We start from the raw sequence: 12,042 nt of genomic DNA on the forward strand, positions 1-12,042 counted from the left end.
AAATACTTAAGGCACATCTAGGAAACACTGGGGGTTACTACCTTGGCTGAAGTAGTGTATGTGTGAGTGGTTCTTTGAGAGTGTAAAATTTGTCTGCTCCATATGAAAACAAGTTTGGTGAGTATATTGCTGGATTGAGTCTGGAGGTGGACTGAGCTCTCTAATATACGGTGCTAAGAAAAAACATCTTTGTTGCTGTTTAGATTCCTTAATGCTGAATTTGGAAGCATTTCTGGTTTTCATGGTTTGATAGTATGGTGTAGTGATGGAGTGTAGTGGTTTGGGGGGTGGGGGTTTTTTTTTTGGTTGTTTTTTTTTTTTAACCCTTCCGCACTCTTATCTGGTTTCTCAGTTTATAGGTGTTCCCTTCTTGGTTGACTACCTTTCTGTTGCAGTCACACCCTCTGGTATGTCTGAGAGCTTAGTTCGATCGGTTTCAGTTTGTACACTCCAATGAAAAAGACACTTTTGTACCATTTCTGTTAGTTATGACACTTCATAGAAGCAGTACTTGGACAGGAGCACACATTTGAAACTTAGTGGGGTTTTTTGATGTATCCCTTCCCCTTCCCACCCAATTGCTGATGAAAGTTCCTGTGAAGAAATTTATTGCTGAAATTATGTTCTATATAAACTTGGGTTTCATTTTTCACCTGAAACTTGGTTAAGGATTCTGGTCAACCAGTCTGGAAAAGAATTATGTGGTGTACTTTTTGATAGCTCTTGCAGATAATGAAATGAGTTACGTAGAAGAAATGCGTAGGCAGTGAACAGGTTTCACCTCTGTGAAGACCCCTACAGAGCTTATTTGCTGCTAACTTCTTTCAAGAGGTTCTGAGTGAGCTCTAAACACACGTGTCAATTTGTCTGAAGATTTCCAGAGAGGATTAATAGAGATGTATTATCTGCTTTGGTATCTTGAACAGAGAGCCAGAAATTACAGAATAAATCGCATTATTCATTACTTCACAGCTCTAGTAATGAATGCTGTCTGCCAGGGTTGTGCAGAGTAAAGTCTATTTGAATGGGGTAGCTTGTCACAGAGAAAACTAATGCTAGACAAAACGTGATCCAGTCCTTTTAATGCCAAGCAGCTAATAGCAATCAACTAAAAATTAAGGAAAACTTGCCTTGGAGCATCCAGAACAACAGAAATATAAAAGGTGAGCAGCTAAGACTTGGCTGATTCAAGATGTCACTTTTGTCTGCTTGATAACATCCCTGTTGAACTTGCTATAAATGCATTTCGATATAATTAACTGCTTGTTTTGTCCTGTACTTCAGAATTCTGTTTCATGCATCAGTCAATGATGCTGCAACCACCTACAGAAAAAGGTAATTTCTTACAACATTCTTAACAACAATTCTTACAATAATCTTAAAACAAAAAGGTTTCTCTGGTGGTTTGGGGTTTGGTTTGGTTGGGTTTTTTTGATTTGTGGGTTTGGTTTGGTTTTTTTTATAACCTGGAATTGAAGTGTTGATAAGGAACTTATTTTTTTCTTTCCTAAGTATATTAGATAAACCAAATCTAGATATTTTGGGACTCAAATGAAATACTGTCTTTCTTGGAAAAGAGAGGATTGGGGTGAGGAATATCCGGGTTTAACTGACAGTGCAGTTAAACTGTTCAAGGCAGAAGAACTCGCAATGGAAGATGAAGGGATCAGGAATCTATGCAGTTGACAACATTTAAGTGTGCAGTGCTACATCTGCAGCTTAGGGATAAACTTTGCCTCTTTGAGAGTGTTGTGGTCCTAGAGATGCCATGTGAATCCTGTTAGTGATCAGCTTCCTGTGTTGATACCAAATGTTGTCTGGGTTTTATTCCTCAGGAATCTTAGGGTACCACTTCTCTACTTTTTCAAGTATGATGGATTTTCATTTGTTTTGCTGTTTCCACTGTTTTGCTGAACAAATTACTTAATCTCTACCTTTCTCACCCCCTGGCCTAAGCACACTATCTTTTTGTCTTTGCTGTGCAGCAGCGTGAAAATAAGAACAATTAAATAATCAGCTTTCATTACGAACTGCTTTTTTAGAATTGTCAGAATAGTCAGGTGTCAGACCAGTTTTGCATGGATCTTCTAGTTGATGCTATTTAATGTTAATGGAGGAAGAGGGGTATACAAAGTGACATTGTTTTGTTTTTTTTTTTATGCTAAGAGTTTAGTTATTTGGGGTTTTTTACATATACATATATATATATAATTTCCCACACACCCCCAGCAGATTTTGGAAGCTATCTGTCTTAAGTATTGTTGGCATAACTTACCCAGAGTTGACAGTTCATTTGCACCTGGCAGTCTCTCGAAGACAGGCTCTGCAATACAGAAAGGGGAAAATAAATAAAAAGGCGGAGATCGCTGTTATTACAAAAAGCTGTAGAGGAGGAGGAACAAGACCAGTTCCTGTCTAATCAGCTTTTTTCCTTGTGCAATAGCATTCCTACAAAAATGTTTTTTGGGGAAGTAGTGGGAGGGGTAGGAGGACTACATAGTACTGGAGATCCACAGTTAGAGCACGCATGGATCATTAGAGAAGGTAGGATAAACTAGAGTTAAGTTTCAAGCTGTTGATGTCCTGATGTTGGTGCTCACTTCCTTCTGTCACTTCAGTATTACAGGTTCCTGCTCCATGGAGTGAAGAAGGGTGGACAAAATAGTTCTGATCCAGTTACATGCAGTGTTGTGTTTAAAAATAACTGAAGAATTGTATTTTGGTCAGCACAGTCTCCCCATTTCACATGTTGCCGCATGTCTGTCATGCTATTTGGAGTGAGCAGTTGCTGCTAGTGGCCCTGATAGCTGCATGCAGGTTGGGGCATCAGCTAAAAAGAAAATGGGCCTGTGGTCCAAAGTCTGCAAGTGTTTACCGAATAGGTGTTGCCACTTGTCATCTTACTTTCCTGGGCTGCTACCTCTGGAGCTGAAGGTGGGAAAGGGAGTCACGGGGGGAGTTAGCTGACCTAGAGGATGGCAATTCACTACAATGTTTTAATGCTTTTGGGTGTCCTGAATGCTCTTTTGATAAAACAAGGGGTGGTCCTCTTGGAACTGTGTAGGTCTGCTTGCTGGGTGAGATCAGTTTTGAGGAAACTACTGACAAATATTAATGGATTTAAAATAACTTAAAGGTTTGTGGGGTTGGGGGTTTAGCTTTTTTTCCCCAGAGAAGTCTTTTCTTCAGCCTTTTTGCAAACACTGTTAAGTCTTACAAGATTCTTAGTAGCTACAGTTGCCATATGTCGAAGAAACATTGTAATACTTAAAAATGTAAATTCTTATTAACTTGTGGTGGTTGGGAGTTGTGGGGAAAGGGAATACTATCAGACTTGAATGTGGGGTAATTTAACACTGGAAAAGAAATATGCTTAAGTTGGATGTGCTGCATTCTCTGCAAAAAGAAATTGCAGTTTATATGCGAGAGAAATGTAATAGTGATTTTAAGGCATTCTCATTCTGTGGGATAAGTGGCTTAGGTTCCTCTTTCACATCTGAAAAAACAAGAAAGTAGGCTGAACTTCAGTTCCTAAAATAATTTACCTCTTCCCTCCGCGCCCCCCTCCCCTGTAATTTTGCTATTTCCTGTGCAATTCAGTTGCAGCTGATATTTTGATTACTAGAAACAAGTTGTGTTGTGTCCATGTGGACATACTCCTGGGGTGTGTTTAACTGTGTTGGGTGGAGGGATGGACACGACCTGAATCCTTACTTGTTATGTGATAAACATACTCCAAAGTTGAACATCTGGTTAAGGCATATTGCATGTATGTCCACACTCAATTTCTGAATTATTTTGTGAAGTCCTTTATAACATGTATGTGACAAGCTGGTTTTTAGGTCTTTGGTTTAGATTTATATGTTAACAGCTGTATGTACTTGCTGTTTTCTCAAGAGTAAACACAAAACATTTTTTCTTAAGTTGGATGCTTTGTATTGGCAACACAAAAAGCAAGCTTGCCTCCCAGAGCCAAAAACTAATGCACTGGGAAATAATTTCAGACACGAGATCAGTCTCTCGTGTGGCTGTATCAAATTAGACTGGTAGTTCTTGAGAGCTTGACTAACGTGGAGCTTAAACCCAGCGTTTCAGATTTTGATTAGAAAAGTAACTTGCTGGATATAAAGTAACTAATATTAGTGTGCTTATGTTTAAGTGATGTGTCACTGAGTGGGTTCATCCAGCCCTTTATCCCATCTGGCAGTAGTTAGGTGATGCTCAGTGTTCAGAGACAAGATTCATTAATGCCTGCTTTATGACAGGTTGTAGCACCTACTTGAAATTAGTAATGCCATCTTGTTTGGGAAGGAGACTCAGTGCAACTATTTCTGTTCAAATAACTGCTCACTAACAGTCTTTTTACGCTGGTGAATTTTTGGGATGCATTTTGTAATTTGGGGTTTTTGTCCCAGCGCATGCATTCTTCCCTCTTAGTGATTTGAATCCACTTTTTGATGTGCTGAAACCAGTGTGTGTCTCACATACTTCCTGTGCCACCAGTTTTCGTCAACCAGACAAATAATTTGACTCTGCATATGTGCTTGACCTGAAGTGGTAGAGCAGGCAGGAGAGTAGGACCATCCATTTCCCTAGCAGGGTGCAGTTTCACAGCATGCTTCATCCAAACTTGTACATGTGCTACCATTCTAATACCAGCTTTTCCTGCTACACTTGCCTGTCTTGAGACTCTGTGATAGGTTACTTCAGTTTATCTTCCAGAGCTTAGTTTTAAATTCAAGGTTTGTTTAATGAAGTACAGGCAGTGTTCAGATTGAGGATGTTGATAGCATTGTTTACTGCAGTTTTGTTTCTTACTGTAGCAAACAAACAAAGGTAACTTTTGGCTTTCATGATGAGTGAGCAGTTAAAAAACTTTTTATATAACTTGGCTTCAAAACCTTGAATTCAGAGGAGGAATTCTAGTGTCAGGGAATTTTTTTTTTATTTTTTTTTCTGGTCCAGATCACCCTGTTGATGCTGGGGAGTTGCTGGGTCAGCTTTGACTTGTATATTATTCCCATCACCATGTATAATGAGTCGTCCTCAGTGATGAGACCTTTTTGGACTAAGTGGATGTTGCAGACTTGCTTATGGCAGGTTTCCCTGCAAACAGACAAAGTATTTCACTGAACAAAAAGCCACTGTTTATGTTTTTGGTTTTCTTTTTTTTAATCTGAGGAGGCTTTGTTATCTTCTGACCTGGATAATACAACGTTAAAAAAACTAGCTCAGTGTTTGAAAAGCACTACATCTATCAATAGTAGAATTACAAAGGGACCGTTATGACTGCATAGGGTTGATCTGCTTAATGTAAGCTAATGAATTTCATCAGATGGTACTAATCCAGTTTGTATCATCTTTTTGAATTTAAAACATATGATGCTTATCAGTGCATGTAGCAGAGACTGAAGACTTGCTATAAAAGACAGTGTATGCAGCAAAAACATCTCTAGGGAATGTGAAGGGACTGTCTGGTTTCTGTTTGGGAGAGCTAGTGTCACATAGTTGATTAAGGCAAGGAATTGCTTTTAGAAAAAAAAAAGCCACGAACTATAAGAATTGATTACTTTGGACGTAGTTTCGGAAGGGTGCCCCAGTGTAGCATGGAGCCCCTTTTTTTAAGGGTTGTTTTTCAAGCAGTGATTGTGTGGTTGGGGGAGTAGACACACACACACCCCCTTATTGCCTGGTCTTGTATTGTTGGACAGTTGTTACTCAAAATTCATCCCTCCCCTGCTACCTGGGTGAGAATGAAGTAAGTTGGGCCAGAAGTATTCTGGTGTGTGCCCAAGTGTCTACTCATACAAGTATGAGACAAGTTGGTGATATTTCAGGGTCTACGAATGGAGAAGTAGGATCCAAGAGGGACGTGCAGGTAAGGATATGTCTTTTTCTTCTCTTGCACTTGCAGCTGACTTTCTCACTTCTCACTGGACAGAAGTTGTGACCTATTTTACAGGTACTTTCTGCATAGAAAGCTGGTTTCTGAGTGTTGGCTCAGAGGCAGCGGTAACATCTATGTTTGGTTTTTTTTATTCATACCGCCCCTTCCCATCTTCCTGGCTCATGCATGGGGATTTTAATAAAATTGAAAATAATATATTTTTTTAAAATCTCAAGAAAGACCCCTGATAACAACAAACCTGATTATTGTGGGAGTTAGGTACCACCTTTTCCTTATTCAAGAGTTTTCTGGGTATGCCTGGCAGTGATGGAATGCTTCTGAATAAATGGGGAAGGACAGCGTGAGCTGTAGCTGTAAGCATGAGGGGCTTTTTCATTGCCTCCTGCCTGTCATCCCTGGGAATATTACCTCTTACATGGTCACAACTAAATAAATATACGAGAAATTATTTATTTAAAATGAAGAGCATTGTCTAATTGTGAGAAATGGCTGCAAAATGCCGAGGCTTAGGAATGCTCTCAGTTGCAGCATGCCTAGATGGAAGCTTTCTGCTTTTTCCTTGCTGGTGATGCTTACTGTCCCTGTGCAGCAGTAACAGCGAAGATCCAGACACTTGGGTAAAATCCCACAAAAGATGAGATTGGGGTCAAAGGCAGGTATGGTGATGTTCTCCAGGTCAGTCTTGAGTGGGAAATATGCCTAGGTTTCTCTCCGTGTCTCTTGGTTACACATTTGTAGGCCTATAGGTAGCTTGTGGTTTGAGATGTGCGCATGTATGCGCTGCTGTAGTGTCCCCTGCTAACAGCATCCCCCTCATCTCCTGGTGTAGGCACACCATTACACACAGCGGGGTCCTCAACAGCAGCGGTGCTTTATGGTACCAGAAGCTCCTCTGAAGTCAGAAAGACTTAAGGGGTGGGGGGGGAGGGTGGGCTTAAAAAAACCCCAACCAACCCACCCCCCCAGGCTATGGGAGGCACTTGTGTCTCCTGGCAGTGTTAGAACTGAGCATTCTTGTCCCCCTACCTTGACAGGAACCTATCCCCACCTCCTCATTGCATGATGTTTGTGCTCATGTATATGCTGTCTCAAGGAAAACAAAAGTAAATCAATCCAAGTAAATCCCAACTGGAGGACATCTACTGCATATGCATCGCGCAGTGACTGTGAGCTAATTCTGTATGCCTTGGTGATAAACATTAACCCTTGGTTGTGTCCCCACCACCCTTTGCTCCTGAACGATTAGGCTAGTTGATCCCCTCTCCTGCCAACCGAGATTTGCGAGAGATTTTGCAAGCTCAACTATTTTTTTTTCTTTAGTGTCTGTTGAAGTCAGTGAGGAGTATAGTTATCTCTTCTGCCTTTACCTTGTGGGCTGCTGTGAGGAGAGGAGGGGCTGAGACGACCCAGCAGTCATCAGGTGAGAGATGCTCCATCCTGCACCAGAGGAGGAGGAAGGCCGAAGAAATGGTATTTACCGTCCTGCTCAGGCCTCCTCTCCAAATGCATCATTGCCTGGCACTGAGTCCCTGCCGAGGGTGGAAGGCTGCCAGGTGAACACATGGGCACGGCTGCCGGCCGCAAGCAGCGCGAGCACGAGTTGTGGATGGCAGGATGGGCGTCCCAGCTGGGCACATCTCCGGGACCGGTTACCGCTGAGGGGCTGTGTGTCCCTACATCTAAAGGCTGGAGTGACTTCAAACAGTCTCCACGCCTGCTAATTCAGGGCACGGGAGAGGTGCCAGGCTGAGGCATGCGTAGCCCTGAGACCTCAGGCTTTGGCTTAGCCATGGAGCGGGTAGGGAGTTGGCAGCAGCGACACAAGCTTCCGTGTGCTGGCTTGCCGATGTGCTTTGCCCGGAGGGGCTGTCTCCACGGGTGAGTGGATGATGGCTTTTTCTTTGTGCTTCCTTCCATCTGCACCCTGCTGAGGCTGGGGGCATGGGCCAGAGAGGATGCACGGAGGAGGGGGGACATCTACAGCAGGTCCTGGCTGTGTGGGCAAGCATATGGAGCTCGGGGATTGCCAGGCTGACGCCAGCACTGCTCTCCCAGAAGGACAGGGTGAAAGCTGGGGCTTCACCAGCTAGATGTGGGCAACTGAGGCGGGGAAAGTCCGGGGTGTTGGTTTGAGGGACGCTGCCGCAGATGCATGCACTGTCTTCCAGGAGATAACTAGCACGACGTCTCGGCGGGGCTGTGCTGTGTTCCCAGGGCGTGATCCAGGCTGTGGTTAGCAGTGCTGTCACTGAATTGACTCTGGGCAGTCGTGCCTGGCTGCTGGTGTGACCTGGGCTGGACAAGGAGGCCAGACGTTTCCCGAGACATGGCACCAACTGAGGGAAAGCATTCCGCGATGTGTGGGTGGACATGCAATGGTTGTTGGCTCCCTCCAGCCTCCCTCTTCAGGTCTACGTGCGCAGAGAAATGAACAGAAGTGTTTTTCTTTGCCTGAGCTGTTGAGGGAGAGTGACTCGTTTTGGTGAATTATACAGTGAATAGGGTAGGATTTTTTTTTTTTTGTGGTGCCATCCCCGTGACACAGGTGTCCTTCCTCCCTTCCATGCCTTGGTACTTTGATGAAATGCTTCACGTTGATGGGTGCTTGCCCTTGTTCTGAAATTACAGAGCTAGCTCTTCGATGCAACCGCTGGCTCTGCTGCGCAGCTCAGACATAGTGAAGTTAAGAGATGTTTTCTGCCTGGTGTCAGCATGAAGCCTCGCAGACACCGAGTCCCTCTAGAGGAGGGCACATCTGTTCAGGAATCGGATCTCATTTCTGCCTTACAGATTCTCCAACTAAATGGACCATTTGCTTTCATGAAAGTAATTGCATTGGATGCTGTGGAAAAAGAAGCCAAAGCCACAGACAATATCCAACCTCGCTAGTGTTTATTCAATAAATTAATAAAATAAACACTAATAGAGTAGCATTCAAGTTCACAACAGTGCAGTAACCTATTTTTAAGCAGTCATGGCCATTGCTAACACAGCACACCACATAGCAGCCGCTGTCTGTAATGTAAAAGATCTGGCTACGGGCGCAGATAGAGGTTATAGTGCACCCATGAGCATCGTGGAGCTGGGGTGTAACAGCTCCATAGAAACACATCTGTTCCCTGCCACGCTGACAAGGAGCTGCTCTGGTTCTACTGCCTGCTGCCACCAGCACTGAATTTGTCCCCCTGGCCTTAGTTACCTGAACTACAGGAGATCCTGTAAAATATGATGCTAATACTGAGGGGGGCTGTTGACCTTGGTACCTTATTCCTGAAGCTGCTCTGACCTTCCTCTTTCCCGTGCGTTGTTCAGGCAGGGCAAGAGCTCCCAGGATGGAAAGCAGTGAGCTTGTGTCCCCGAACAGGCAGAAACCTGGGCTGCTCAAAATCTGTGTCAATGTGACTTGTGTGCTCTTCCTACAAATAAGAAAGGCACGATTACATTTCTGCTGTAAAGCTTCTTCCCTGCTACATCACCCTGGCCCTCTCTCGCCACAGCCTTCCCGCTCCCTAACCACTGTAAAACAGAAATACTGCTGTGTGCCCTGCCTGAGAGAAGCAGCAGGGACATCTTTCCCCGTCCGTGGACTCCCTCATCTCCTTCTCCAGCGGCCACATCCACCCCAGTGCCTGGCCTCGTGTGGCAGGGGAGATGGCACCTTATTCCTGCAGGTACCGCAGCTGCTCGGGGACTTGGCTAAGGCTGTGTCCTTCCTCCAGAGCTGGCAGCAGCCTGCCCTTGGAGTACTCTGTTCCCATCACCTGACTTCGCTATGAGGTTGGGCAGATGCTTTTTTTAAATATTCTTGAATAATATGTTATTTACTACATTATAATATATCACTAATGATTTATATTTAAATATATATTATCTAAACATTTATTGTAAATATATTATTATAAATAATATATAGTTTTTGTATAATTATATATGAATGCACATATAAAATATATTAATATGTTGTTATTTAAGCATATGAGGTTGGGCAGATGCTTTTTATATGCTTAAATAATAATATATTATTCATTATAAATCTATAAATTTAGGCATATTAAAAAGCATCTCCTCAATGTCATACTAAAGTCACAAAGTGAGAAGAATTGAGTACCATAACAGAAGGCTGCTGCTAGCTTTATTTTTTTTTAATTATTTTTTAATTTTTTTTTTTCTGGAGGGCCACTAAAGGTTGGTTGCCTTAGGTTTACTTGTTAATGTTGCCTTTTCTGTATATTTTTTTTAAGCAGCAGCAAGAGTTAAGTGGATTCTTCAGAAAGAAGAGATGTTTTTACAGATGTTCAGCTATTAAAATGGCACTTACAAAGCTGTGGAGCTCATCTCTGTCACCCTGGCCGCAGCCACCAGGGCCAGCCTGGGCACTTTCTGTAGGGGGTGTGATGTGCTGCAAGGCAGAGCACTGTGATTTCTCTCCCTCCCGTCCATGTACCTCTTCTGCCCTCTCCTCGCCTCTTCCGAGAGCTGCCTTTGCAGTTGTGAGGCAGATGCAGCGCAGTCATAATACTGACCTATTTCTTGGTTTCATTAGATACTGTTAAACTCCTTTAGTTTCTCTAACGACCTGCCATCTATTGAGATTCCGGCACGTGCTCCGCAGAGCGGCTCCGAGTCAAGGTGTGTGCCTCAGCTTCGGGCAGAGACGGCGTGCAAGGGAGGTGAGGAATGGGGTACATTAAAGCTGGTGGCAGAGCAAGTGTCCAGCAGGCTCCTGGGTTGATTCACGCAAAGATGTGGTTTCTCCTTACACCAGTAAAGGTTTTGCTGGGTGCTTGTGGGTTTTGCTGCCAGATGGGTGAAGATGGCTTCAGCTGAGGACCAGGAGAGCTATCTGTGCTGTCCTCAGACAGTTTGAGGAACATGCATATCCGTCCTCAAGCTGGAGATTGGGTCAGATGTCGTTTGTCCCTCTCACCCCATGTCCCTGCCCAACACACGTGCGGAGAAGGTAGTGCTGTTGGTTTAAACCGTTAAACCTGTGCAAAGGGTCTTTGTCACATGAAATGTGGTAAAAATTTGTAGGAAAAAGTGTTTTAGTTCTGGGCTTCCAGGAAAGCACACCACCAAGCTAAATGACCTTTTCAATACTTGACCAGCAGAAGAGCCTGGTCCCCAGCCAGCCTGGCTAAGGTGGTCCCAGTAAAACCTAGAGGTCACCTTCGACGTGAGATGTGTGTGCTGGCTATGGGGTTCAGCTGAACCTGGTCCTGCCCCCATTCCTGCTCTGCCCTGGGGCTCTGGGGTCACAGTAGACGGTCCCCCAACCCCTGCCCCTCAGTGCCCTGTGGCCAAATGGTTGGGTGATGGCTTCACCTACCGGGTACTGGGGAATAGCGTGGCAGGGATGGTGTGGGCTGCATTCGTGATTCCTGAGCTCTGAAATCCTGTTTTACATCCATGTTCCTCCACTCTTTTTTTCTTTATATCTCTTGCCCACCACATCCGTACTGCTGCTCTTCCCAAGAACAGCTTAGGCAGGCTTTGCCAGGAGGGAGAAATATTGGGCACCGTCTGGAACTTGCTTTTAAGCAAGGTAAACAGGGAGCAGACAAGGTCTGTACATAGTAAGCTGTTTGGCACCACGTAGGACTGCCTTTATCTAGCACCGCGGTGCTACTGTCATCCTCAGGCTGTAGCCTGGCACTAATCGCTTCTTCAGTTGGTTTAATTATGATATGTTGATCCTGAGATGATGCTGCTTTTATACCAGTAATGTGAAGAGTCACACAGTGCTTTTGCTACATCCCATGGGTGCTGGGAGCTGCTGGACCAAGGTGCCAAATTTCAGGTTCTGAGTAAAACTGAGCAAGATGCTGAGCTCTAGCTTTGGGATGGAGGCAGCCAAAATAAAATAAAGCAAGTCTCTACCCATCGGCACTTACACAATGCCACAGTTGTGACTAGTATTCACGGGTTGAGGAAGAGCGTGTTGGAAGCGTTTCTGCCTCAAATAAACCCAGAATCAAGTACAATAAACGACAGGGTGGAGCAGAAGTGTGGCAGAGACACAAGGAAGAGAAGATGAGGACCTGGGAAGAGCTGCCCCAAGATGCAGTCAGCAGTGGGGAGACAGACACCCCAAACTTGCCCCGGGAGCAGGCTTCCCCTTGCTGCTCTTGCCC

The 12,042-nt window shown here is 44.2% G+C and overlaps 1 protein-coding gene across 3 annotated transcripts in view; it reads left to right on the forward strand.

Annotated features, from left to right (window-relative positions):
• The first annotated feature begins 38 nt into the window (after window positions 1-38).
• Window positions 39-12,042, forward strand: part of LOC308072214 (uncharacterized protein) — a 29,975-nt gene continuing 17,971 nt past the window's right edge. For 2 of the 3 annotated variants that reach the window (XM_080408771.1, XM_080408770.1), the window contains exons 1-2: window positions 39-9,579; window positions 10,452-10,578. In XM_080408771.1, coding sequence (XP_080264897.1) covers window positions 9,241-9,579; window positions 10,452-10,578 — 466 coding nt within the window. In that variant the 5' untranslated portion in view covers window positions 39-9,240. The remainder of the gene's footprint in view (window positions 9,580-10,451; window positions 10,579-12,042) is intronic. The other variant, XM_080408772.1, reaches the window with a different exon arrangement.

The sequence above is a fragment of the Falco punctatus genome, assembly GCF_963210335.1.
Source record: "Falco punctatus genome assembly, chromosome: 12".
NCBI classification, from domain to species: domain Eukaryota; kingdom Metazoa; phylum Chordata; class Aves; order Falconiformes; family Falconidae; genus Falco; species Falco punctatus.